Below are 27,877 nucleotides of genomic sequence, written 5' to 3'. Positions count from 1 at the left end.
AGGTCAGCAAAGAACCCATTAATGGGCCTTAATTATGCAGAATAGGAGGTAAGGCCAGAAGGAATACCATTCATCCAAATGTTGGTTTCAATTATTTTAATTTTAGTAACATGTCAAAACAACCGTAAGTTGTAAAAAAAAAGAAAAAACGACATCCTTGATGGAGAGAAAGAGAACAGTATAACATGGGTTGAAATGGTAGCCTTGAATGGATGTTTTTATCAATTTCCTCGGTAACAATGTCCCTCTATATAATTTAGCTAGTCTTCTGTGCAGCAACAGACTATTGAAATTATGGTGAAGAGGCTAGATACCAACTATAGTGAACACAAGGTGATAGGTTAATCTGTTAATGGGAATATTACTGATTGAACTGTCTTAAACTATTGCGATATACCCGTGTGCCAGCCATATGCACACTGTCCCAGTGTGCCATGCGTGTGTCCTTGTGTGTGTGTCAGAGTAGTCTGGTAAAGGGAGGGAATAATGTCTGGAATGGAATAAATGGAACAGTATCAAAATCAAGTTTGACTCAGTTCCATTTATTCAATTCCAGCCATTATAATGAGCCTGTCCTCCCATTTAAAGTGACACCAGCCACCACTGGTGTGTGTGCATGTGCATGAGGATGTGTGTCTGGTGACTCACAGAATTATGGAAGAATGCCTTCACAACTAGCTTTTCCCCAGGCAGTTGTTTTAAAGATACATAGTAGTACAGCAGAAATGAGTCTGAGAAATGTTTCTGTCTCATGTCCTTAACAGTTTTCCTCATTTCATTTCCCTCCCACTCTCTATTTCTGTTCTTGCTCTCTCTCTTTACTCCATCTCTCTCCTCAGAAGGTGTAAGGTCCCACAAAGACAGACAGTCGTAGGGCAGAGCTGGTCTGGTAGCTGATGAGGGGGTTGACAGACACCATCTCCAGGTCCAGGGTGTACTCTATTGGACCGGTCACAGCACGGTCCAGGACCAGCACAGCACTGAAGTTGTTCATTTGCTGTGAAAAGATAGAGGGAGGTATAGTGGCATTGTGTGAATGTGCAGGACTGAATCATCATTTTAACTCAGTATTCTGTCTTCAAAATCAGTCATTTTTGTTCCCCTACTACTGCAGTAGGCAGTATTAGATGTTAGGTCTTGGTAAGTATTTTTGTGTAATATGCAGACATCTAGACATTCTGTTTTCTTCTTGACATGCATCCAACCCTGACTCATAAGTCAACACTGTAGCCTTTAACTCCAAGTATTACAACACACAGGGATATTCAGTAGTTGGTGTTTCCTCACTCTTAGAAAAAAGGGTTTCGAAAGGGTTCTTTGACTGTCACCATAGGAGAACCCTTTTTGGCTCCAGGTAGAACCCCTTTGAGTTCCATGTAGAACCCTCTGTGGAAAGGGTTTTACCTGGAACCCAAAAGGGTTCTACCTGGAAGCAAAAGGGTTCTTCAAAGAGTTCTCCTATGTGGATAAGAGTGTAGTGTAGTGAATGAAACTGGTATACAGTTAACACATGTAGTGGAGAGAAAATAGTTGATACTTCTAGAGCTGCCTGTATCTCCCACCCACTCACCCGTATGTAGAATTCCCCATTGTGGTCCCCAGAGCGGATGCGGAAGGTGTTGTAGACTCCAGGGTAGATGCGGGTGGCCTGGATCTGGAAGATGTCTGAGGGGACAGAGCGCTCTGAGGTGATGCTCATGTAACGGTGGACGATGGAGAAGGGGAGGTCACGACACTCAGGCTTGATGACCGGGCAAACACAGCGGCTAGAAAGACAGGGAAGAGGAGGTTAAATAACCTGTAATAATAGTGCTGTCCAAATGTCATTTCTTGGAGGGATTTTTAGACTATATGAGGTTGTGTGATAGTGAGGTTATGTTAGTGAGTCTGAACGTGTGGAGGAGGATGCTACTCACTTGTCAGACAATAGGGCTCTTGTCAGCACATAGGGCTCTCGACAGCGGTTGGAATCGGTGCACTGATAACCCCCATGGATGTTAATACAGGTCTGGCCCTCTCCACACTGGTCTATGTCTGTTTCACACTCATTCACATCTGGAGAGGGGGAGAGAATGAGAGAGGGAGATGGGGAGAGATGGAGGGCAGAGGAGAGAAAGAAGAACATGGAGAAAGAGATATCATAACTTCTCACATTTGTCAGTTATAAATAGCGTATTCTAACGATGTTTACCTTGGCAGAGTCTGGTGCCCTGTAGCTGGTACCCCTCTGGACAGATACAGGAGAACCTCCCTGGATCGTTAACACACTGAAACTGGCACATGTAACTGGAGTAGCTGCACTCGTCTACATCTGCACAGAGAGAAAGATAGTCAGGGAAAGGCACAGATGTAACTGAAGGGCTGGATTTTAATAACCTTCAGCATTCTTTGTTTTTATGTTGGAAACACTACAGCAATATAGACTGACAGACAGAAAATAGCCAAGGAGAAAATCAGGCCCTTTACCATTGCATGAGTGTCCGTCTGGTCCCAGTTCGTAGCCCGGTTCACAGCGACAAAGAAAGGTGCCATATGTGTTGTAACATTTCTGCTGACAGGGGGCGCCCATCTCACACTCATTCACATCTTGAGTTGGATATTGGATGTTGTAGGGTTAGGGTTATGTTGTGAAGAAGAACAAACAGTAACCATCATCAGATATATTGTGAGGTAATGAATTCTAGTTTAGTGTTTGAAGTTTGGATTTCAGCTGAGTTTCTGCCAGCTTTACTCATGTAAAGGGACTTACCCACACATGAACGGTTGTTTCCAGCCAACTGAAACCCAGGCTCACACTCACAGGAGAAAGAGCCAGGTACGTTTACACAGCGATGCTGACAGTACCTGTATCTACACTCATCAATATCTGCGAGGAGAGGATGAAAGATTCTGAGGTTGCGTAGGGGAGAAGAGGAGAGGATGGAAAACAAACAAAGTAAAAAGCCACAGAGGAATAAAGAAAGTGAAACGTGAGGTAGATAATGCTGTCTCACCCACACACTCAATACCAATTTTACTGTATCCATCTGGACACTGGCAGCTGTAGGTGCCCACAGTGTTAACACACTGCTGGCTGGGCTGGCAGTCATGAAGATCGAGTACACACTCGTCCATGTCTGAAAACACACACACACACACACACACACACACACACACACACACACACACACACACACACACACACACACACACACACACACACACACACACACACACACACACACACACACACACACACAGTGTAACCTTTGACTCAGTAGAACAAAGAGGGCAGGCGAGGTGTTCATAGTGAATCATTCCACCCTGATCCCTGCTCTTACTCACAGTGCTCCATAAAACAAACCAACACATACACGCTCACACTGTCCCGTTCTCCCACTCAACACTTATGGCCAGCCTTCCCAGTCTCTGTCCAGGCTTGTGACTCACCCAAACATCCCTCCCCCTGGCCTCGCCCACACAGCCCTCCCCCTTGGCTTTACCTACACAGCCCTCCCCTTGGCCATCACCTACACAGCCTTCCCCCTGTGCCTTACCTACACAGCCCTCCCATTTGGCCTCACCAACACAGCCCTTCCCTTGGGCCATACCTACACAGCCCTCCCCTGGCCTCACCTACACAGCCTTCCCCCAGGGCCTCACCTACACAGCCCTCCTATTTGGCCTCACCTACACAGCCTTCCCCCTTGGCTTTACCTACACAGCCCTCCCCTGGCCTCACCTACACAGCCTTCCCCCAGGGCCTCACCTACACAGCCCTCCTATTTGGCCTCACCTACACAGCCTTCCCCCTTGGCTTTACCTACACAGCCCTCCCCTTGGGCCTTACCTACACAGCCCTTCCCTTGGGCCATACCTACACAGCCTTCCCCCAGGGCCTCACCTACACAGCCTTTTCCCAGGGCCTCACCTACACAGCCCTCCGATTTGGCCTCACCTACACAGCCTTCCCCCTTGGCTTTATATACACAGCCTTCCCCCAGGGCCTCACCTACACAGCCCTCCCATTTGGCCTCACCTACACAGCCCTTCCCTTGGGCCTTACCTACACAGCCCTCCCCCTTGGCCTCACCTACACAGCCCTCCCCCTGGGCCTTACCTACACAGCCCTCCCCCTGGGCCTTACCTACACAGCCCTCCCCCTGGGCCTTACCTACACAGCCCTCCCCCTGGGCATCATAGCCTACAGGACAGGGGCTGAAGGCCTCGTTGGACTCCACCGGCAGGATGGCCACTGATTGGCTGGATGGTTCAGGGGCGCTGATGACAGAGGCAGAGCGTGGGAGACACAGGTAACCACCATAGTGGTTAAAACACTTCATCTCCCCCTGGCAGGCCTCCACAATGGTCTGACACTCATTGATATCTAAGAGATGAGGTAAGAGAGAAAATGAGTGAAAGGCAAATTAAGGAGATGGGAGAGAGCAAGAGATGAGGAGGAATGTGTGAAAGGCAAATTAAGGAGATGGAGAGAGCAAGAGATGAGGAGGAATGTGTGAAAGGCAAATTAAGGAGATGGAGAGAGCAAGAGATGAGGAGGAATGTGTGAAAGGAAAATTAAGGAGATGGAGAGAGCAAGAGATGAGGAGGAATGTGTGAAAGGCAAATTAAGGAGATGGAGAGAGCAAGAGATGAGGAGGAATGTGTGAAAGGCAAATTAAGGAGATGGAGAGAGCAAGAGATGAGGAGGAATGTGTGAAAGGCAAATTAAGGAGATGGAGAGAGCAAGAGATGAGGAGGAATGTGTGAAAGGCAAATTAAGGAGATGGAGAGAGCAAGAGATGAGGAGGAATGAGTGAAAGGCAAATTAAGGAGATGGAGAGAGCAAGAGATGAGGAGGAATGAGTGAAAGGCAAATTAAGGAGATGGAGAGAGCAAGAGATGAGGAGGAATGTGTGAAAGGCAAATTAAGGAGATGGAGAGAGCAAGAGATGAGGAGGAATGTGTGAAAGGCAAATTAAGGAGATGGAGAGAGCAAGAGATGAGGAGGAATGTGTGAAAGGCAAATTAAGGAGATGGAGAGAGCAAGAGATGAGGAGGAATGTGTGAAAGGCAAATTAAGGAGATGGAGAGAGCAAGAGATGAGGAGGAATGAGTGAAAGGCAAATTAAGGAGATGGAGAGAGCAAGAGATGAGGAGGAATGTGTGAAAGGCAAATTAAGGAGATGGAGAGAGCAAGAGATGAGGAGGAATGTGTGAAAGGCAAATTAAGGAGATGAGAGAGCAAGAGATGAGGAGGAATGTGTGAAAGGCAAATTAAGGAGATGGAGAGAGCAAGAGATGAGGAGGAATGTGTGAAAGGCAAATTAAGGAGATGGAGAGAGCAAGAGATGAGGAGGAATGTGTGAAAGGCAAATTAAGGAGATGGAGAGAGCAAGAGATGAGGAGGAATGTGTGAAAGTGCAAACATGTGAGGAGTAAAAAAAACTCAAATGAGGGTTGGTGATGAATAGAACTGACAAAGGAAACTTATTTACCCTGATATTTTGGCTGTGACACCATCAGATCATAAGCACAGTGACATAACTTTCTCACACATCACTCTCTCTAACATTACAACCAAATTAATCCACCCACCTTTACAATGCTGACTCCCAACATCCCACTCATAACCATCTGTGCACTCCTGAGAGAGAGAGAGAGAGAGAGAGAGAGAGAGAGAGAGAGAGAGAGAGAGAGAGGTTGCAGTGTTGACTGTATTCACTAAAGTGCCAGAGCATGCATGCACATTTACAATATTAGAAGAGGGACTGACTCAGGTACATGGGGAATGAGCATTGTTATCGAGAGGTGTAAATGTTGCTGGGAGAGAGGCATAAAGTGGCTTTTAGAAGAGACAGAATGAAAAACTGAGCAATGGAAAAGTAATAAGCAGGAAGAGAAGTGAAGACTGACTCATCCTTACCGTGAGGCTGTCACCTTCAGGAGGCGATTGAGACTTTGTATGGTGGAAGAGGGACAAACTCACACACACGCATAACAACACAAATGTTCTCCGCATACTACACATAAACACACACAAACAAACAGAGAGCAGGTAGCAGACAGACAAACAAATGCTGTGGAGTCAATCGATCACAATGACACACATACAGCTGAGTCAGTAGTACATAAATGTACGGGCAAAGACCAACAACACAGGGAGAGGAAGCAAAGTGATGTTCCAGAATCTGTGAGAAAGACAAGAGAGCGAGAGAGAAATTAAGTTTGACAATGGCACAAACAGTGATACTTAGTATTTGTATATCATGTGTGCATGTATCCCAGTTCAGACTGTGGATGGGTTGTTTTCCATGTTCAGTTTCTCCCATGTGGTGACCTGAACATGACAGCATTATGTCAAATAGCTAAGTTTAGGCCCATGCTTTTTATCCTGCGACACCAACGGTCACACTGGAAGACAGAGTAGACTGCCCCATGGTCTCATGCTTGAGTCATGTACTGCACAAGTAGAACAATGTGTGCTTCTGGTCAAACAAGCATTTCAAAGAAAATGTGTCACACAATTATAATGGTTTGAATGGGTATTTCATAACTTGCCACATACCATGAAGTCCTCTGTTTTCACTTCAGTATAAATGAGACTGAACCACCATATCCAGTCAGACACGTGCTGATATGGGCAAATAACCACATCACCACTCTGAGAGATTAAAGCAATTAGGCTGGCTCCAAGAGGGCTGTGAACTCCTTTCCTAAATTCCACACTACCTTAGAGACTAATGGTGCCAGAGATAGGACCTCAATGGCCTGGGAGGGCACAGGTGCAGGTATACAGACACTACATGAAGCTATGCATAAATGGATTCAGCTCACAGCTGTGCATAAGCTTTTATTAGTCCATGATACATTTAACCAGAGGTTTTATTATTGTGCAACAATGTAAAACAGACTTGAGTTTAATATTAATATCCATCCCAAAATCAAATGTGGAAATGTACACCTGTTTGTTGTGGCCATTCTTGGCCCTAAAGCCTGGCAGGTGACAAGATTAACAGATGAGCCTTCTGTTTCAGTTGGGTTTAAATTGGTTGACAGATCCCTTTCCTGTAGTCAATGAGCAAAAGCGCCACCTAGTGTCCTCGTGGATGGAACGTTGTTAATATGTCATTTCATAAAGAATCTTTTTTTTTTTACTGTCAAAAATCTGCTGTTTCTATGTCAAACAGTTTTGTTATATTTCAGTCTTCTGTGATGTATATAAAGTCTAATATTGGGATGCAAACTCAAAATGTTATACATTTCAACATGATGCAGGGATCTTATTTTTTGTAAGCCCATAACCATGTGTGTGAGGTGTACACTTTTGTTTCAAAGTAGATTTGTTTTAAGACTACCAAGAATCCCTCTGTGTGATCCTGATTTAGCCCACTGCAGTAACAGGGTTTAATAATAGCTTCTATTTAGCAATTGATCAATCATTTCAAGAAAACTTGCACTGCAGAACTACATTTTATCCTCAAAGCCAAAAATAAAATGGCAGAAAACAACATAGGATATTTCTTTGATCACCCTGTTGAAGACAACTTTCCTGCAATGCAGAACATGTTTAACTTGTAGTGTATGAGGTTTAAATAGGCTTCTGAAGATTGTAATTTCCACTTCGAAATGTCAGACTTGATTTACAAAAAAATGTATCAACCCTTGCAAAAGTGTCCATTAATTATAATTCACATAATAAATTTACATTTCCTGTTGCTGCAGGATTATTTTCCTGCTGTATCAAACTGGCTCAAATTAAGATCCTATATTTGTACTACAGCAGGTTCAAAGGGAAGAATGAAGGAAGAATGACATTACAACCTACAGTACTGTCTTTCTATGGAATGTATTGCATATTTGTTTTTACATTCTTCATTCATTAATACAATAACATTTTAAAAATCTAATATTACTCACTGATCAGTCTTCCTCTAGTCCACAGTTCTGTTCACTTGTATAATGTTGTAAGTCCTTGACACTCTTTCACAGTTTATGCTAACAGAAAATCTTTGTCAAGATGCAGGGCTATAGTACAGCTTCGTGGGCTGTATCTTCCTCACTTTCTCTCTCTCTTTTTTTCTTAGTGGATTTACAGGTCCTGTCTTTTAGGTGTCTGTCCTACAAGTAGAGCAGTGGATTGCGGCAGTGTGAAAATGTGTATGTGAAGCAGTGTGAAAATGTGTATGTGAAGCAGTGTGAAAGTGTGTTTGTGAAACAAAGTGTTTGGGGAGGAAAAGAAAGGGGCTGGGCAAGAGAAAGGAAAGGGGGAAGGACAGCCCATTCTTACCCCCTGAGCCACATCCTTGCTGCACAGCCCTGAGCATTATCCTCCTTCAGCCTCTTGTTTTGCCATGTCCTCTGTCTATTCCTCTCTCTATCTGGGATTCAAATTCCTGGTCTGCAGCCCAAATTCAACATCCATTAATCAACCATGCAGGGACAATAGTGGCATAAAAAACCAACCCTGCACTCTAGAGGAAAGGACATACCTGGATTCAAACAAACCCAGTCCTTAACTTATCACTCTTCCTCCGCTCCCTCTCTACCTCTGAGTGCCATCCATCCCTGCCCTCCCCTGCGCCCTCTTAATCTCCTTCTGACACAGTTGGATATTTACTGTCTGGGAAGAAGGGGGGCCCAGAGGAATGTGGAGACAAGTTAATGAGCAGACACAAAGAAACAAGGTTTAACAGTTAAAGACAGCAGGCCACTGTTTCTACAGCATACACACAAGTGTGCTCATGTTCAACATGAGAAATCCCTGTATTGCACCAGAGTGCAAATTCCTTTATGCATTGGAAAATAAACTGTGATTCCATTCCTTAAGTCCAAGTTATCATTAGGAAAATGGGAACATTTCTATGACCATTTGGCAGGAACGGGGCAGGACAGCTGTCCTAGTGAAGGGGTTTTATAGGGCAGTAAAGTCTCAGTTCAGACCCGAATCCCCCTCCGAGACAACCCTGACCAACTGTAGCCCCCTGCTGCTAACCCACCCCCTTAAAACACACACACACACACACACACACACGGACTAAGACACACACCCTCACATTTTCACAAACATAAACCAAACAGTTGAAACATCTTTCTAAAACAAATATGTTTACTTCATTTAAGTCACAATTTACATATCAGAAAAGTATTCAGTTCATTCAGTATATTTACAGGGGGACTGACTGAAGAGATAGAAGGAGATGGAGACAGATAGTTCACTTTGATCAGGGAGAGGTGGAGAAGTGGACTGCACTGGGCTGAGGTAGTTACGAAAAAATGCCAGAGGGAAGACAGATTCACAGTAAGATCAATACAGATCACAGGCGGCCGGTGGAACCTTAATTGGGGAGGATAGGCTATTAGTAATGGCTGGAACGGAATAAATGGATTGGTATTGAACACATCAAATAAATGGTTTCCACGTGTTTGATACCATTCCATTCACTCCATTCCAGCCATTATTATGAGCCATCCTCCCCTCAGCAGCCTCCTGTGATGCAGCTCAATCAGGAGAGGAGGTCCAAACCAGGGATCTACCTATTCATGGTACATTTGGAGGATACAGCTTTTGATGACGCCCATGTATCTGTCCCAAATCATCTGGTGCCTGAAGAGAGAAGAGATGGAGTATTACGACAACATTAATGACTGTATAAACACACACACACACACACACACACACACACACACACACACACACACTAACCTGAACGTGCCAAGACAATGAGCGGCATTGGTGTAGTGAGTGAGGAAGAGTGTGATCTCTGCCACTGTCCATCTATCATATCGACATGGCTCTATGAACTAGGAGAAGAGGAGGAGGACACAAGGCTGTTAGCAGAGTTTTCTCAATCTTATCAGGACAGGGGAAAATCAACTTAGTCATAGGATGATAGTCAGTATCAGGGCAGTAGACACAGAATCTATTCCACAGAAAGGTCAAACTGAATACTATACCAACAAGATTTAACCAATAAAACTACATCAATACATTGCCAGATATTATCGTAAAGATGGCTATGAAGTAAGTCTAATTTGTATCTACAATCTATAATGCCAAACAGCGGAATTCACAACAAACAAGATTTAGAAACATCTTAAAAGAGGAATTGTCACATACAGTACCAGTCAAAAGTTTGGACACATCTACTCATTCAAGGGTTTTTCTTATTTTTTAAAACTATTTTCTACATTGTATAATAATGGTGAAGACATCAAAACTATGAAATAACACATATAGAATCATGTAGTAACCAAAAAAAGTGTTAAACAAATCAAAATATATTTTATATTTGAGATTCTTCGAAGTAGCCACCCTTTGCCTTGATGACAGGTTTGAACACTTGGCATCTCTCAACCAGCTTCATGGGGTAGCCACCTGGAATGCATTTCAATTAACAGGTGTGCCTTCTTAAAAGTTAATTTGTGGAATTTCTTTCCTTCTTAATGCGTTTGAGCCAATCAGTTGTGTCAGACAAGGTAGGGGTGGTATACAGAAGATAGCACTATTTGGTAAAAGACAAAGTCCATATTATGTCAAGAACAGCTCAAATAAGCAAAGAGAAATGACAGTCTGTCATTACTTTAAGACATGAAGGTCAGTCAATCCAGAACATTTCAAGAACTTTGAATGTTTCTTCAAGTGCAGTCGCAAAAACCATCAAGCGCTATGATGAAACTGGCTCTCATGAGGACCACCACAGGAAAGGAAGACCCAGAGTTACCTTTGCTGCAGAGGATAAGTTCATTAGAGTTAACTGCACCTCAGATTGCAGCCCAAATAAATTCTTCACAGAGTTCAAGTAACAGACACATCTCAACATCAACTGCATGAATCAATCAGGCCTTCATGGTCGAATTTCTGCAAATAAACCACTACTAAAGGACACCAATAAGAAGAAGAGACTTGCTTGGGCCAAGAAACACAGTCAATGGACATTAGACCGGTGGAAATCTGTCTTAAATTAAAGATTTTTGGTTCCAACCACCGTGTCTTTGTGAGACGCAGAGCAGGTGAACGGATGATCTCTGCATGTGTGATTCCCTCAGGGAAGCATGGAGGAGGAGGTGTAATGGTGTGTGAGTGCTTTGCTGGTGACACTCAGTGATTTATTTAGAATTCAATGCATACTTAACTAGCATGGTTACCACAGCATTCTGCAGCAATACACCATCCCATCTGGTTTGCACTTAGTGGGACTATCATTTCTTTTTCAACAATACAATGATCCAACACACTCTCCTATTTGACCAAGGAGAGTGATGGAGTGCTGCATCAGATGACCTGGCCTCCACAATCACCCGACCTCAACCCAATTGAGATGGTTTGGGATTAGTTGGACAGTAGAGTGAAGGAAAAGCAGCCAACAAGTGCTCAGTATATGTGGGAACTCCTTCAAGACTGTAGGGGCCTCCCAAGTGGCGCAGTGGTCTAAAGAACTGCATCACAGTTGCTAGCTGTGCCACAAGAGATCCTGGTTCGAGTCCAGGCTCTGTCGTAGCCGGACGCGACCGGTAGATCCATGGAGTGGCGCACAATTGGTCCAGCATCGTCCAGTGTAGGGGAAGGTTTGGCTGGCAGGGATGTCCTTTTTCCATCGCGCTCTAGCGAATCCTGTGGCGGGCCGGGCGCATGCATGCTGACACGGTCGCCAGGTGCTTCCTCCGACACATTGGTGTGGCTGGCTTCCAGGTTAAGTGGGCATTGTGTCGAGAAGTGGTGTGGCTTGGTTGGGTCGTGTTTCGGAGGACCATTGGCTCTCGACCTTCGCCTCTCCCGAGTCCATACGGGAGTTGCAGCAATGAGGCAAGACTGTAACTACCAATTGGGGAGAAAAGTATAATATAATATAAAAAAAAAATTAAATCATAGACTGTTGGCATTGGAAAAGCTGGTTGAGAGAATGGCAAGAGTATGTCATCAAGGCAATGTCACAGCCTGACCATAGAGAGCTGTTTATTCTCTGTGTTGGTTGGGGCGTGATAGTGACTAGGATGGGTCATCTCGGTGATTAATGGTTTATGTTGGCCTGGTATGGTTCCCAATCAGAGACAGCTGTTTATCGTTGTCTCTGATTGGGGATCATATTTAGGCAGCCATTGTGCTTTGTGAGATCTTGTCTACAGATAGTTGCCTGTGTGCACACCTGTAGCTTTACGTTTCGTTTGGTATTTTGTTCGGTGTTCATTTAATAAAGGAAAATGTACACCTACCACGCTGCACCTTGGTCCGCTCATTACGACGATCGTGACAGAAGATCCCACCACCAAAGGACCAAGCAGCATGGTCAGGAGTAGTCAGAAGGAGCAGGGATCCTGGGCCCGGGAGAAAAGTGAGTGGAGGACATCATGGACATGGGAGGACGTTATGGCAGGGGACAAGACCCTGCCATGGAAGGAGGCAGAGGCAGCGAAGGAGGAGCATCGGCGACTCCGAAGTTCACGACCACGATGGAATCCCGAGAGGCAGACCCCAAATTTTTTGGGGGAGAGAGCACACGGGTTGGTTGGCGAAGCTAAGGGGCGAGTCTGAGAGCGAAGAGGAATATTGAGATAGAGATAGACTGATAGTTGATGGGAGTGATGAGGTAGAGTGGATGTTTTGGTGTCTGGAGCAAGACAGTCGCGGTGAGGAGAGTGGGACTAGTCAGGCACCATGTTTTGCGGATCGACACACTGTATCGCCAGTGCGCCTTCACAGCCCAGTGCGTTCTGTGCCAGCGCCCCGACTTTCCGGGCAAAAGTGAGCATCCAGCCAGGACGCGTTGTGCCAGCTCTACGCTCCAGACCTCCAGTGCACCTCCATGGCCCAGTATATCCTATGCCGGCCATACGTACTGTGTCTCCAGTGCGCCTTCACAGTCCAGAGCTTCTGGCGACGGTCGGCGGTCCGGAACCTCCAGCGACGGTCCGGAACCTCCAGCGACGGTCCAGGAAACCTCCAGCGACGGTCCAGGAAACCTCCAGCGACGGTCCAGGAAACCTCCAGCGACGGTCCAGGAAACCTCCAGCGACGGTCCAGGAAACCTCCAGCGACGGTCCAGGAAACCTCCAGCGACGGTCCAGGAAACCTCCAGCGACGGTCCAGGAAACCTCCAGCGACGGTCCAGGAAACCTCCAGCGACGGTCCAGGAAACCTCCAGCGACGGTCCAGGAAACCTCCAGCGACGGTCCAGGAAACCTCCAGCGACAGTCGGTGGTCCGGAGCCTTCAGCAAGGGTTCTCAGTCCAGAGCCTCCTGCGACGATCTATCGTCCCGAGCCTTGCGACGAAACGCAGTCCGGTGCCCCCGGCGACGAAACACGGTCCGGTGCCCCCGGCGAGGAAAACACGGTCCGGTGCCCCCGGCGACGAAACACGGTCCGGCGACGAAACGCGGTCCGGCGACGAAACGCGGTCCGGTGCTGCGACGATCCCCGCACCAGAGCCGCCATGGAGGAAGACGTCGTATCTCCGAGCGGAGTGGGTACTTCGCCCCGCACCGGAGCCGGCACAGACAATAGACATCCCCCCCTTAACCCTCCCTTTTGGTTTCAGATTTTGAGGCCGAGTCAGCACCTTTGGGGGGGTAGTACTGTCACGTCCTGACCATAAAAAGCCTTTATTTGCTATGGTGGAGTAGGTCAGGGCGTGTCTGGGGGGGGTGTTCTAGTTTATTATTTCCATGTGCATTCTGGTTTTTCTATTTCTTTGTTGGCCGGGTATGGTTCCCAGTCAGAGGCAGCTGTCTATCGTTGTCTCTGATTGGGGATCATACTTAGGCAGCCTTTTTTCCACTTTCAGTTTGTGGGATCTTGTCTACAGATAGTTGCCTGTGTGCACACCAGTAGCTTCACGTTTCGTTTTTGTGCTTTTTGGTGAGTTTCTAATTAACTTCTTGGCTATTTTAATTTTTGGATGAAAAACGTTCCCGTTTTAAACAAGATATTTTGTCACGAAAAGATGCTCGACTATGCATATAATTGATAGCTTTGGAAAGAAAACACTGACGTTTCCAAAACTGCAAAGATATTGTCTGTGAGTGTCACAGAACTGATGTTACAGAAAAAACCCAGATACAAATCCAATCAGGAAGTGCCGCATTTTTTTAAATCGCCTCATGCCAATGACTCCTTATATGGCTGTAAAGGAGCTAGGAGTCAGCTTACGTTTTCCACGTTTTCCCCAAGGTGTCTGCAGCATTGTGACATATTTGTAGGCATATCATTGGAAGATTGACCATAAGAGACTACATCTACCAGGTGGTCGCTTGGTGTCCTCCGTCGCAATTATTGCGTAATCTCCAGCTGCAGTATTTTTCCGTTTGCTTCTGATGAGAAGCCAACTGCCACCACTGATAGATTATCAAATAGATATGTGAAAAGCACCTTGAGGATTGATTCTAAACAACGTTTGCCATGTTTCTGTCGATATTATGGAGCTAATTTGGAAAAAAGTTTGGCATTTTAAGTGACTGCATTTTCCGGTCTTTTTCTTAGCCAAACGTAATGAACAAAATGGAGCTATTTCGTCTACACAAATAATATTTTTGGAAAAAATGAACATTTGCTATTGAACTAAGAGTCTCGTCATTGAAAACATCCGAAGTTCTTCAAAAGGTAAATTATTTTATTTTAATGCTTTTCTTGTTTTTGTGAAAATGTTGCCTGCTGAATGCTAGGCTTTGGTTGAAAAGCATATTTTGAAAATCTGAGATGACAGTGTTGTTAACAAAAGGCTAAGCTTGTGTTTGAATATATTTATTTCATTTCATTTGCGATTTTCATGAATAGGAAACGTTGCGTTATGGTAATGAGCTTGAGGCTATGATTACGCACCCGGATATGGGATTGCTCGACGATAGAGGTTAAAATACGTGGAACTCTACGCACGCTGCGCCTTGGTCCAATCATTATGACGATCGTGACAGGCAAAGGTTGGCTACTTTGAATAATCTCAAATATAACATTTATTTTGATTTGTTTAACACTTTTGGTTACTACATGATTCCATATGTGTTATTTCAGTGTTTTGATGTATTCACTATTATTCTACAATGTAGAAAATAGTAAATATAAAGAAAAACCCTTGAATGAGTAGTTGTGTCCAAACTTTTGACTGGTACTGTATGTCATAACATGTTGATTGGCTATTAGGGGTGTACCTTCTCCACAAGGTCGATGAATAAATCTCTGACATCTTTGGTATGTGTAAGTTTAGATGCAAGGTTTATCAGGGCTCTAGAAAGATTCTGTGTTCAGAGAGAGTGAGATAGGAAAAGAGTAAAAATACATTCTTACAACCTAACAAATTCCTTCCATTTTGTCTTGTTTCAGTGGGGGGAGGAATGTGGGATGTTCATTTCAATCTGAATAGGAACCAAAGTCTGAAATATTAGACTATTTGATACCTATTACACTAGTTTCATATAGCTTTGATATATTTTACTTTAACTTATTTATTCATCATAATTTAGATACTTTGAATTGAAATGAACTATTTTTCATGCATTGGCAATATTGTACCTCACCTCTGGTTAAAACCCACTCCAACTCTATGTGCATTTCTTAGTCTCTATACACATTATTAATAGCAATTATCAGTTAGTTTCTCACTTTGAAGTTAACCTCCATCAACTTGTAGACTTTGATCTTTCCCCGCAGAGCAGCACACACCAGGCTAAGAGAGCGAGGAGAGGAGAGAAAAGGAGTCAAGAGGGGGACCAGCAACGACATCAACGGCTGAATTGTTTTTAGAACTCAACATTAACCCACACAAGCATTTTCATACACGTGGTTACACCCATCCTACATTTTATGTTGGTCCATCATGTCTTTGTCATTAACCAAAACCTTGAGATCTTTCAGTTCATTCAGAAACTCTTTCTCCAGGTCAACATCCATATCCTCCATCATGCTATCTGTGAAGAGAGAGGGGGAAAATGAATGGGATATGGTGCTAGAAAGCCAAGTATGCCCAGCGTTGATACCTCATAAAGCAGGGGTCTCCAACCTTTTTTTTAGCATGAGAACTACTTAAAATAAAAAAATTATGTGAGCTACTCATTTCTCTCTAACTTAAAAACATTATCATTTCCTCATTTCCCCTGCAACTCTTTCTGGGGTCCTTATTTATTTATTTTTTCATTTTTTATTTAACCTTTATTTAACTAGGCAAGTTCACTAGGATTTGAACCAGGGACTGTAGGGGCGCCTCTTGCACTGAGATGCAGTGCCTTAGACTGCTGTGTCGCTCGGGAGCGAATTGTACAAGATAAAGTAGTGCAGTATGTTCTCTGTCAGAATACCTGGTCAAATAATGGTTAACAAAAAACTAAGAGGGTCCCTATAAAATCTTTTTTTTTCACCCCAAATTCAGTTGTGTATTTTCCTGGTTTGGGATTTTTTGGAGTTTTCACTCTCAACATTACAATTGTTCATAGAGAAACAACGACATTGGATGTTCTGCGTTGATGTTAATGCTTAAATCACAACATAATACCATTTTGTGGGGATCTTGAAAAAAACTAACATATTTAGATTTGTGAGTCTAATTCCCCTTTGAATGCCCATCTGGCCCTTTAATTTAATTGCACATCTAGTGTGCAGTCTAATGTGCCGGTCTAGCGATGGTTCTGCACTACTGCAGCTCATTTCATGGCAAAGTTTGCAAATAATATACAGTACTCATGACATACCTCTGCCAGGTAAGCCTATTTCGCAGTTAACATTTATTTCAGAAGGTTTTGTGTCAAGTATTTCTGTCAAACCACAAGATGGTTATCACGTCAACTGGCTACTATGGATGGGCATTTCGAGTCTTTTCTGTGAGCCGGATCGTTTGGCTTCGTTCACTTAAAATAGCCATTATTTTGGCTCCCAAAAGGCTTTAATCTCTCATTTGAAGCATAAAACGTTGCCTAGTATTATGTCATATTGTGAAATGTGAGTTCAAATAAATGTTTACCTGACCTAATTATTAGATGGCCTGCAGAAAAAAAAGTAAGATAACATTTTACGCACTGAAAAAAAATAGCGTGAACCACAATGAGGCTTCTCTCCTCACTATATCATTATTGCACTGAGGATTTATCATCTTCAGAGAACGTTTTTAGAATTTATCTGCAGAAAATCGATGTCTGGAGCTCAAATAGTAAAAGTATGCAAATCAGGGAGCCAAATTAACTTATTTTTCACATATGTGATTCGGCTTCTGGCGTTCACCAAAAACAGCTGTTCAAAAAAGCTGTTCGCGAACGAGCCATCACTACTGGCTACAAAAGGAGTGATAGACAAATGCCGGCACCACACAGACCTAAAGGGGCAATATTGATGGAATTGGCAGATATTGTGTTAGGTTTGGCTTTTTAAGCCAATAGTGGCTAACCAGGGGTTCTATGTTAGATAGAAGCTGGAAGCTTGCGGTGTCCGATACGTTATGACAGTTTGCCGTGGAACACAGAATTGTTTGGCGAGCTACTCATAAGCTACTGGTAGCTCGCAATCGATCTGTTGTAGACCCCTGTCATAACGTAACTACTTCCACGGGCCAAATAAAACTGTTTTTGACAAGAGCTTTGGGTTCAAATAATTATTTATACGTTATGATTTTTTTCCCCCGGGACTGACTTCTTTACATTGTGTTCGACATTTAACTGCATTGTGCCATCAGTGACTGGTCAAAGTGATGCATCTTACCCATTGCTCCTATTGTCCAGTAACTGATGAGCTGGCCTGCACAGAAGGCAAAGTCTTGGAATGAGAGGTACTGTAGCTTCCTCTTTCCTGTCTCAAAGCGGCTGTTTGCAAAAAACACAATGGCAGCATAGTCCCTGCAGGGATAGAGAAAAAAGTGAGAGGGAGGCACTGTAGGTTGGAGGGCCTGAACCCAAGGAAACTATCACAGGCAATTATCCTTTTTTCATCCATCATTCTATAAACCATTAAGTCCATGTCTACAAACAAAGACGCATGTATGCTATTCCCTGTGAATATATAAATATTACTAGAGTTATGGTTGACAGATTTATTTCGCTACACTATTTCTGTTTCTCCTTCCTTATTCCTCCCACTCTGTTCTTGTATCCACCTTGCCAGTGTGTCGGAGAGCAAGAAGTGACGCTGTATGTTCTCCACTAGTGGGCCCTTGAGCTCCTCCACCACTTTGAACACCCGCTTGAAATTGTCAAACTGGAGAGAAAGACAGTAAGACGGACAAAGGGACAGACATACAGACAGAGACAGAGATGTGCTTCGTGTTGGTATGCTCTATATATTGTATTTCTGATCATGACCTCACTATAAAAGCCCCACGGTTGGCAGGCAAATCCCTCTGCATGACAGTGCTTAAACTGGACAGATAATTCAATTACAGAGAAGTGCTGTCCAGGTAAGTTCCTGGCCTGTCCTTTTGCATTTAAGCTGCTCTTGAGTGACAGGTTCTTCTCAAGTGTTAATACAGTCAGGAGTCACGCAATATTAATGTAGCCCCTTCTCAATGAGTGTGGTGTTTGTGTTAGTCTCACCTGTCTCCTGCAGCTCTTCAGTGTGATCCCTGTTTTACAGCTGGTGTCATCCAAGTCCTTTTTGGTCCCTTTGGAGAGCTTTTTCCCCAGCACCTCTCTGGCAAACACACTGTCAAATTCATAGTACCTGCAGAAAATAACAACACACTGGTTAGCTCTAAAACATGGGGAGGAAGGGCTAATATGCACACACACTATTTGGATTTGCATATGGTCCTGAGCAGTGGAGGTTCCTCAGAGAAAGAAGGGGAGGATCATCCTACTAAGGGAATTTCATAAAAATAGAGAAACATAAAAGTTAACATTTTTGGATAAAACTATACTAAATATATTCACACCTCATCAAGTAACTGATTAAAACACACACTATTTGCAATGAAGGTCTTAAGTAGCCTAAACAGCACTCTCTGGTGTAGCACCATGGTGCAGATGGAGGACAGCTAGTTGACTTCAATACAAACCCTAGGAGGCTCATGGTTCTCAGTAGTTACACTATATGACCAAAAGTATGTGGACACCTGGTCGTTGAACAACATCCAAAATCATGGGCATTAATATGGAGTTTCTCCCCCTTTGCTGTGATAACAGCCTCCACTCTTCTGGGAAGGCTTTCCACTAGATGTTGGAACATTTCTGGGGGACTTGCTTCCATTCAGCATCAAGAGCATTAGTGAGGTTGGACACTGATGTCGGGCGATTAGGCCTGGCTTGCAGTCGGTGTTCCAATTCATCCCAAAGGTGTTTGATGGGATTGAGGTCAGGACTCTGTGCAGGACAGTCAAGTTCTTCCACACTGATCTCAACAAACCATTTCTGTGTGGACCTTACTTTGTGCACAGGGGAATTGTCATGGTGAAACAGGAAAGGGCCTTCCCCAAACTGTTAGAAGCACAAAGTTGGAAGTAAAAAATCATCTAGAATGTCATTGTATGCTGTAGCGTTAAGATTTCCCTTCACTGGAACTAAGGGGCCTAGCCCGAACTATGAAAAACAGCCCCAGACCATTATTCCTCATCCACCAAACTTTACAGTTGGTACTATGCATTCTCCTGGCATCCACCGAACCCAAATTCATCCGTCAGACTGCCAGATGGTGAAGTGTGATTAATCGCTCCAGAGTACACGTTTCCACTGCTCCACAGTCCAATGGCGGGGAAGCTTTACACCACTCCAGCCAACGCTTGGCATTGTGCATTGTGCATGGTAATCTTAGGCTTGTGTGCAGTTGCTTGGCCATGGAAACCCATTTCATGAAGCGCCTGATGAACAGTTATTGTGCTGATGTTGCTTCCAGAGGCAGTTTGGAACTCGGTAGTGAGTGTTGCAACCGAGGACAGATGATTTTTACGCGCTTCAGCACTCGGCGGTCCCGTTCTGCGAGCTTGTGTGGCCTACCACTTCGCGGCTGAACCGTTGTTGCTCCTCCACATTTCCACTTCACAATAACAGCACATTCAGCTGTCGGGGCAGCTCTAGCAGGGCAGACATTTGATGAACTGATTTGTTGAAACGGTGGTGTACTATGACGGTGCCACGCTGAAAGACACTGAACTCTTCATTACAGGACATTCTGATGTCAATGTTTGTCTACGGAGATTGCATGGCTGTGTGGTCAATTTTATACACCTGACATCCAGAGGATGTCCTCAAACCTATCAGAGCTCTTGCAGCATGAACTGACATGTTGTCCATCCAATCAAAGGATCAGAGTAATGAATCTAGTACTGAAAGCATAAGCTACAGCTAGCTAGCACTGCAGTGCATAAAATGTGGTGAGTAGTTGACTCAAAGAGAAAAATACAATAGCTGAACAGTTTTGAACAAATTAATTTCTTAAACAAACAATGAAGGATAAGCAGGAGAGAGAGAGAAAGAAATAAAGAGAGAGAGGGAGAGATATACTGTAGCTATATTTTGAAGTGTTTTTTTCTTCTTCATTTACCTTTCACTTCCTTAGCTAATGCGGCTAATTTAGCCTACTCAACAACCTGACTCAAACAGACAGGAATGCTATTTATGTTAGCTAGCTGGCTTAGGCTATCCAACACGCCAACTCTTCCAATCAAGGTAAGCTTTCGATTTTATTAATTTATTGCCAACGGGGCCCGCCAGTGTAACTACTAAACTGCTAGCTGTAACATTACACTGTACTGCGTGATTGTACACATGGATTGGATTGTGGATTAACTAATGTGTTAGTTCTAGTTTTTTGACTATAACGTTAATATATTGACAACGATGTAGACTGTTTAGCTTTTAGCGGACATGGTATGAAGGCTTGGAGAGTTTTTTGCACCTGGTCACAGACAGCTGTTGTGTTGTGCCCTAAAGTCCACAAACTAAGGGAAAAGGTGAGAGGAGAGTACATAGATGCGAGAAGGAATTATACAATGTGCAAAGTGATGATGCTGTATGTGGCTGCTTTGAAAGCAAACTGTGTGTGATCATGGGTGTATTCATTCTGCCGATTATGTTGTAAAATGTGTCTTAAATGGAAGGAAACTGGAAGGAAAATGTGTCTTAAATGGAAGGAAACTGGGAACTACCTGAATTTGTCCAATAACTGTTTGGATGAATGATTACACCCCAGATCAGCTAGAATCAGTATTGAATGAGTCTCTGTCTGTCACCTTGCTTATTCTATGTTTCTCTCGACCTGTGCACTTATATGTCATTTGTAGGCTAGGTTGTAGCAACCTCATGATGGGTATAGGGAAAATGTTTGTATCAGTAGCCTGAACCTATCAATGTTCCTTACATTGAGCTGGGTGAATGGAATATAAATGACAGTCATATGCTGTAATACAAATATGGACATGCTCATTAAAACAAATAATCCTCCCTAATCTTGAATGGCACCAACCACTACTGGCCCTGTGTCTATTTCTAAGTTTCCACACAAATTGCCCTTGGCTTAGGGAACAATAACAATTTATGGAATTGAACACACACCTTTCAATGAGAATTATCTGGTTCTGGGCCGGGATCTGATACAGCAGCTGACTGCCCAGTTTGGTGGGGGAGTGTAAAAGACGCTCACACATCTGGAAGGTTCTAAACTGGTCCATGGTATCGCTGGTCAGCACCTCTGGATTCGCCTCACACTCCAATAATGCCCCCTCATCCATCCGCACCTTTACTGCATCACTCACTGTGAGGGAGAGCAAGGCAGAGATGGGAGAGAGACAATAGGATGTAAATGATCTCACGGTCTGGTAATTGCCATTCTATTGTGTAGGCATCTGTGATTTAAATACATTCCTGAAATCAATACATTCCTCTGTCACACAGTGCAGTGTCACCACAGCCATGTCATTCCAAAGTCTCAACAAAATAGGATAGAGACAAACCAGTGAGACCGTCCAACCAAAGCTGATAGACTTCCATATCCATGATAGTTGTGTTCCCCACAAACACATCCAGTTCCATAGACATCTTGTAGGCTAATGAGGAACCAAAAAGACTGCAGAGAGTTAATTTAAGAATGACTGTGCCGAGTAGTTAAAAAGAGTAGTCTACATACAATCAGAATATTCTGGGTAGCCTTTTATATCTATATCTATCTTTTATATCTATCTAGGGTAACCTAGCGGTTAGAGCGTTGGGCCAGTAACCGAAAAGTCGCTGGTTTGAATACCCGAGCCGACAAAGTGAAAAATCTGTCAATGTGCCCTTGAGCAAGACACTTAACCCTAATTTGCTCCAGGGGTGCCGTACAACTATGGCTGACCCTGGAAAACAACACATTTTACCGCACATATCCGGTGTATGTGACAATATATAAAATAAAATATATATATATATATACACACTCACATTATGCCTCACTATTGATATACTGCAAAGTTGATCCACTGAGGGTCATGTTTCTAGGTGAAGCTGGCATTAACAGTCAAGGATCGATGACCCATTTAAAAGGGTAGTCACACCGGGTCACTATATTGTGCCATTATGTAACATAGTCATTTTAAGAATAACAAATAATTATACTTTACCTTTAACTAGTGTTATGTATCGAGGGGAAACCGTAGCCAGCAAATATATTGCACCAGGCACCGTTTGGGTAAACAGCATCTGCAAACGCGTATTATTTATTGCGCAGTTAAAACGTTGGGTTCTGCAAAGAATTGGAGTAAAAACAGCGTATCGAATTTGCATAGACCTGCATTCAAAAGAACAGTAAACACTGCTTAAAAACGCTATCCTTGTTGTAAAATAAAAGCGAAACGACAGATGGTGTCGCTGACAAGTAAATTGTAGCACCTCTCAAAATCCACAACAGAAAGCGCAACTTTGTTTCTCTTTGCTGGATATCTCTAGAGAAAAGCACATTGGATACAAGGCACTTTACTGCCATCTACTGCTGTGGAGAAATAGTTTTTTTCCGGGGGTGGGTTTGTAGCGTTTTCTAGCTAAATATGACTGGACGAGTTATTTGAAGGGAAGTCTTTATCGCACGCAATATGACGGGCACTGCCCATTGTCCTGAAATGGACAAATTTATGGAACGTTCCATGGTTTTGAAATTAGCAAAATGCTGGGGCTGTCCATGGTGCTGAAATCAGCAACGTTCCTATGTTAACAGTTCAAGGTGGGAGTGTCTGCTGCATGGGAGAAAAGATAGTGGGCTAAGAAGGCGGTCTATGCCAATATTTATAGTTGTTCCATTATATTTGCCTAAACTAAACACTATCTGAGTACGGATATATTTCTTAACGGAGGGCCACAACATAATATAGCTACTAATATGTATATATAGTGGGCAAGAAATGTATAAACAAAGGGGCCTTTGGATATGACCCCAACACCCAATTGTGGTGATGAATACAAAGACAAGTTCAAGGCCCAGCCATGGGGCCATGCCAGCAATAAAAACAGGTATATAGCGGGCAAGAAACCTATAAGGAAATGGGCAAGTCAGATCCGTAACCCAGGGATAAGGATTGGCTCTGCAAGCAATAAAGAATGTATATATAGCAGGCAAGAAACCTAGAAATGAAGGGGCCTGTAGACGGTACCCCAACACCCAACAATGGGAAAGAGTACAGGGAAAACAAATCAAAAACCTGGACATGTCAAACCAGGTGCGACCTCGAGCGGAGACCACAGGGCAATAAAGTTGCAAAGTGAGCTAAGTAATGCAGGATGCACTTCCTGATAACCGAAAAAAGGTGCCGCTAGTGGGTTGGGTACCACTGGTGAAATCTTCTTATCTTGACCCAGTACAGCCTCAGAGGAAGGGCCACTCCAAGGAGCCGGGTCCTCCCAGGGTTTCTCCGCTGGGTCCGACTAATATGCTGGTTTGTTCCACAAATCTGTATGCGCATTGTTTCCTCTGTCCAAATATGACTGCGCGTTTATCTTTCTGTGGACAGGACTTGAGCGCCACCCTGGCGAAAGTGAGAAAATACAGTGTATTTTTACATCAACATCAGCCTACTGGTGACGAATTATGTTCTTCTTAACTGGCCATTTTTAAGAGCCATGTATTGCGCGCTTTAGAAGAGGCATCGATACAAATCGCATAAAGCGCTACATAAAACGCTCGTTTCACATCGTGTCGTGAAAATGACAATGACAGAGGCAATGTGGGCAAAGGCTTGTTTTGCAAGACCTACTCGGTAGCGTTGAGGATCAGGGCATCACAATTTAAATCATCATTTTGTAAGCATTCCATTACCTATTTTATTACTGTTTATTTTTTTGCAAATTGCCATATTTTCCATGCATAGTCGTTGAGCCGCACTCGCATGACGCCAAGCCTACAGTAAATGACACAAAATGTGCAGCAACAGCGAGATTGACAAGCGAGAGCTCTCTAAAATGTCTGACGAGGATTTGATGTCATTCTCCAAAAAAGACATCGTGGCCAGGTTGCGCCAAGAGGAGGCCAACAAGATGACAGCCCTTATACAGCGAGGGCGGTTAATTAAAGAGGTTAATAAACAACTGCAGGAGCATTTACTCGAAATCAGGGAACTCAAAGTAGTCAATAATAGGCTTCAGGAGGAGAACCAAGAACTGCGAGAACTATGTAGTTTCCTGGATGATGACAGAATGAAAATAAAAACGCTTTCCCGAGAGTGGCAACTTTTTGGACACAACGCAGCCAAAGTGATGCGTGAGGACGTGGGTGGACATCTGAAGAAGTTAGCTGATTTGGAACGAGTGCAAGATGGATTGGTAAAGGAGAATTTCGATCTCAAGGAACTGTGTGTTGTTCTGGAGGAGGGTTGTGTCAGCAGAGGTGATTCCAGTCCTGGCGGGTCGTCCGAGTTGAGTTTACAGTATTTTGTGGCCCGGGACTTTGGAGACGGAAGTTCCAGCGCTGGGAGCATCGGTAGTCCAGATCCTCTTCTCGTCTGTTCCCCCGATGAATGAGATGGTACCAACAAACCTCTTCTATCAAATATAAAATATGTTGTTAATGTCACCTCAGGTTACATAAAAGGGGAATGGGTCGTTTGCTATTTTATAGATTTCTAGCAAAATATCACAGGCCACGTTCTTATCGTGCATTCAATATGACGGGAGCTGACCATGGTTCTGAAATAAGCAACATGCTGTACATCCGACACGGGAATGCTTTATCTCGAACTGGTTTATATTGACTGATGATGGGAATTTGTATTCTTCAGTTCTCTTTTATTAGTTTGCATGGCACATGTTCAATTTTCCCTTGCAGTTTTGTCATATTGTTCTTCACACAAATAGTGTTTATTTCCCTCCATTCAATATCACTTTTCTCTCTGAATGTCAAAGCATTATCTATACTATCCTTTGAGCTGGTGAGCCTTTTCTAAGTCATGTCTGTGCCCCTTATAGCATGTCATAGTATTTATAATACAAAAAAAAACAATTGTCCAAAACTTTATTGTAATTGTGAAAACCCTCATGTTTTTACACTGTTTTGATTAAAAGATGACAATAATGATCTGTAACAGCTTGTTGTTTTTACATGACCCCTATTTGGGTAGATTAGAAGCAATAATGCATGATGGTGATGTTTTGAAAAACCCAACTCCCAGTCTCCCAGTTGTAACTCTTTCTTAGGATGAAGTGGATGAAGGAGGAATTCATTATTGATCCAGGATCAACTTCAGGAGCAAGGTCTAGGCCAATACATGCAAAATATTGGGCTTTTTCAACATTTCAGCCGACACTGCAGGTGACTGCAGACTGTTTCATCTACAAATTACCATGCATCATAAATAACTACTCATTACTATTTGTAGATCATTCAGTATGTTCAGTGACAGCTGTTGGAAGTGGAGTGGAGATTGCACTCAAAAGGGAGATGGAGGCAACTACAGTAACTCCTCAATCTCAATGGGGATTGAGGGTAACTAGTCACTCCACCCCGTCTCAATGAGCGGGTATGTGGGGAACTGAGCCAGGAGAGATTATCTAATGTTATCTCAAACTAATCTTTAACTCAAACTCTTAGCCAGGTCAAATATGTATGCCTTTTAAGATCATCTACACATTGAATAAGGTGGCAAAGCCTTTATGCAATATATTTGCATATATTTTTTTGAGTGTGGACCCATCACACCTATTTGCTAAGATCATCTACTATCAGATGCAGATTTTAGTTACAGTTACAACAATCTTCATCCCAGAGTAAAAATACTGACTGAAAATTAGTATTTTTGGTTTGGAGGTGGTGAATAGTGTTGAAAATGATCCACTTCAATGCACTGGAAAAAAAAAAGATTTTTACATCCACAGTTTATTCATATCTATATCTTATTTGTTGTCAAATTAATTACAAAAAGCCAACAACATTTTTGCAAACTTAATCAATGGTTTATGTTGAGAACTTTAGCCAACAGATTGTTGAATTCATTCCAATCAACCAATCAACCCCTTTGTACTGACAGAATGTTGCAATGACAATGGGGGACAATACACATTCTGTTATCTTGACACACCTAGAATGATCGATATGCCCCAACTGTAACATCAAACAGTTGGGGATTATTCAGTGTGCCTTCTCTGTCCAAAAGAAAGTAGAACTTGCAATCTTTCACCCTGAGGGGAATGAAAGTAGGAGACTCTTGTCTGTGGGCGTAACAGGCCACTTGTGACAAGGGTACAGTAATTCTCTGTCCCTTGTTTGGTCCCAGGGGTGACTGTGTCGACACGGTGACCATCCCGCCCCCCTTATGTAGAATCACCTGGCTGACAGAACGCCGGCAGAACAGAGCACCAAGTCCCATGATCCCTCCACCTAAGAGAGAGTGAAAAGTATTAATACAATCACACACAGGTATAGGTGCCTTAATTTATAATAGTGCCAGTCTTCTGCACACTCAATTCTGGCACATACCAATAACAAGGCATGCCAGTGTGAATCCATATCTCCAAGCATTAGATCCCAGGTTCATATCGAAACTCCAAAGTCCTGCCAAGCCAGTAGTGGAGACATGTCTCCCACCAGAACCACTTCCACCAGTGTCTCGAAGACCAGTAAAGGCGAAGTGGGCCAGGTATGTCCAGAAAAGAAACTGACCACCACAGAAGACTGCTAAGAGGCGAAAGAACCTTGTTCGGTCGTGCTCAAACAGAATCACGTCTTTTGCAACCGCTGTCGATGTAGAAAGAGGGCGGAAAATAGGCACCTGTTGGTGCAGTTTCTTCATAACATGAAAGTACCGTTTTTGTGTGTTCACTCTTGAGCGGATTGATAACAGACCAAAACACAACGTATCTGTTGCCCATATAGCACCCTCTCTCCCCAAACTGTATGCTACTCTTACACGGCTATATAGGTGGCCATTGCTCATGCGAGTGCATGTCGACGATGGTGAAGGTGTATGTGATGGATGGCTCAATATCGCTCTCGGTGTCACTTCGCTAACGTTCCGCAATCGCGAAACGTTTGATAATCGATGACGTGCAAGACTAGACCAGCACTTCGATATACCGCTTAACAAATACCGAAATGTCATTTTTCTTACTGTCAGATTTTTATGGAACCCTTAGATTTTTTTTCAATCAGAACATAGCTGGACACAAGCTACATAACTCGTTTGTAGGACGCCGCCATGTTTAGATGTCTACGGAGACTGCAGTGGCACAAAAAGTAACGTCATGACAAGCAAGCGTGATAGCTTCAAAGATGGTGGATACATAAAGATGTCTTACTCAGGCCGTTTACCATTGAAAAAATTGTCACAGTTCCGGTCTACTGAAGGGGTGGTTCTCCCATTCACACCAATGCAATAGCTGCTGGGTCTGTATAAGGCCCAGAAAAAATGGACTGAGATGTATCCCTTCCTCTTCCGTCTCTGATAGCAGTCTCATCGCTAGGCCTACTGGTAAATTAGTCCATATCAGGCCTATCTCGTGAACAATCTTATATATCAACACAGTGAATTTAAGAGAATGTAT

At 43.5% G+C, this 27,877-nt stretch overlaps 4 protein-coding genes across 7 annotated transcripts; 1 reads left to right on the top strand and 3 right to left on the bottom strand.

The window, feature by feature from the left end:
- Nucleotides 1-81: 81 nt before the first annotated feature.
- LOC109874144 (EGF-containing fibulin-like extracellular matrix protein 2) lies at nucleotides 82-6,170 on the bottom strand. The gene is made up of 10 exons (XM_020465948.2): nucleotides 5,906-6,170; nucleotides 5,578-5,626; nucleotides 4,154-4,366; nucleotides 2,994-3,116; nucleotides 2,750-2,866; nucleotides 2,467-2,586; nucleotides 2,192-2,311; nucleotides 1,917-2,055; nucleotides 1,571-1,766; nucleotides 82-997 (listed from the first exon to the last, which is right to left on the bottom strand). Exons 1-10 carry the CDS (start codon nucleotides 6,008-6,010, stop codon nucleotides 836-838), a joined length of 1,344 nt encoding a protein of 447 aa, XP_020321537.1. The 5' UTR covers nucleotides 6,011-6,170; the 3' UTR covers nucleotides 82-835.
- On the bottom strand, nucleotides 6,059-22,830 carry LOC109873530 (acidic fibroblast growth factor intracellular-binding protein B). Of its 4 annotated transcripts, XM_031809184.1 has the most exons (12): nucleotides 22,477-22,828; nucleotides 21,832-21,924; nucleotides 21,434-21,632; nucleotides 18,482-18,608; nucleotides 18,046-18,146; nucleotides 17,655-17,788; nucleotides 15,769-15,877; nucleotides 15,573-15,636; nucleotides 15,122-15,208; nucleotides 9,686-9,783; nucleotides 9,517-9,586; nucleotides 6,059-6,170 (listed from the first exon to the last, which is right to left on the bottom strand). In XM_031809184.1, exons 1-11 carry the CDS (start codon nucleotides 22,637-22,639, stop codon nucleotides 9,517-9,519), a joined length of 1,245 nt encoding a protein of 414 aa, XP_031665044.1. In that variant the 5' UTR covers nucleotides 22,640-22,828; the 3' UTR covers nucleotides 6,059-6,170. The 4 variants fall into 4 exon arrangements, with proteins under 4 accessions (XP_031665044.1, XP_020320781.1, XP_020320779.1 ...); XM_020465192.2 differs by lacking the exon at nucleotides 6,059-6,170 and having other exon boundaries at nucleotides 7,078-9,586; nucleotides 21,832-21,944; nucleotides 22,477-22,827; XM_020465190.2 differs by lacking the exon at nucleotides 6,059-6,170 and having other exon boundaries at nucleotides 7,078-9,586; nucleotides 22,477-22,827.
- An 887-nt stretch (nucleotides 22,831-23,717) lies between these two features.
- On the top strand, nucleotides 23,718-25,417 carry LOC109874146 (coiled-coil domain-containing protein 85B). Its single transcript, XM_020465950.2, has one exon. The coding sequence runs from the start codon at nucleotides 24,263-24,265 to the stop codon at nucleotides 24,860-24,862; it is 600 nt and encodes a 199-aa protein (XP_020321539.1). The 5' UTR covers nucleotides 23,718-24,262; the 3' UTR covers nucleotides 24,863-25,417.
- tmem223 (transmembrane protein 223) lies at nucleotides 25,339-27,833 on the bottom strand. The gene is made up of 2 exons (XM_020465949.2): nucleotides 26,814-27,833; nucleotides 25,339-26,714 (listed from the first exon to the last, which is right to left on the bottom strand). The coding sequence occupies exons 1-2, from the start codon at nucleotides 27,433-27,435 to the stop codon at nucleotides 26,416-26,418; spliced, it is 921 nt and encodes a 306-aa protein (XP_020321538.1). The 5' UTR covers nucleotides 27,436-27,833; the 3' UTR covers nucleotides 25,339-26,415.
- Between the last annotated feature and the right edge of the window lie 44 nt (nucleotides 27,834-27,877).

This window comes from Oncorhynchus kisutch, linkage group LG29 (genome assembly GCF_002021735.2).
Source record: "Oncorhynchus kisutch isolate 150728-3 linkage group LG29, Okis_V2, whole genome shotgun sequence".
In the NCBI taxonomy this organism is placed as follows: domain Eukaryota; kingdom Metazoa; phylum Chordata; class Actinopteri; order Salmoniformes; family Salmonidae; genus Oncorhynchus; species Oncorhynchus kisutch.
This window is presented reverse-complemented; position numbering and strand designations above follow the sequence as displayed.

Coding starts and splice junctions, on each gene's coding strand:
- LOC109874144 (XM_020465948.2), bottom strand. CDS start 6,010: ATGTGTAGTATGCGGAGAACATTTGTGTTGTTATGCGTGTGTGTGAGT. Junction 2,312..2,466: donor AGACGGACACTCATGCAATG/GTAAAGGGCCTG, acceptor CTCTCTGTGCAG/ATGTAGACGAGTGCAGCTAC. Junction 998..1,570: donor ATGGGGAATTCTACATACGG/GTGAGTGGGTGG, acceptor ATCTTTTCACAG/CAAATGAACAACTTCAGTGC.
- LOC109873530 (XM_031809184.1), bottom strand. CDS start 22,639: ATGCAAATTCGATACGCTGTTTTTACTCCAATTCTTTGCAGAACCCAA. Junction 18,147..18,481: donor TGAAGAGCTGCAGGAGACAG/GTGAGACTAACA, acceptor CTTTCTCTCCAG/TTTGACAATTTCAAGCGGGT. Junction 9,587..9,685: donor CATTGTCTTGGCACGTTCAG/GTTAGTGTGTGT, acceptor TTCTCTCTTCAG/GCACCAGATGATTTGGGACA.
- LOC109874146 (XM_020465950.2), top strand. CDS start 24,263: ATGTGCAGCAACAGCGAGATTGACAAGCGAGAGCTCTCTAAAATGTCT.
- tmem223 (XM_020465949.2), bottom strand. CDS start 27,435: ATGACATTTCGGTATTTGTTAAGCGGTATATCGAAGTGCTGGTCTAGT. Junction 26,715..26,813: donor ACTGGCATGCCTTGTTATTG/GTATGTGCCAGA, acceptor ACTCTCTCTTAG/GTGGAGGGATCATGGGACTT.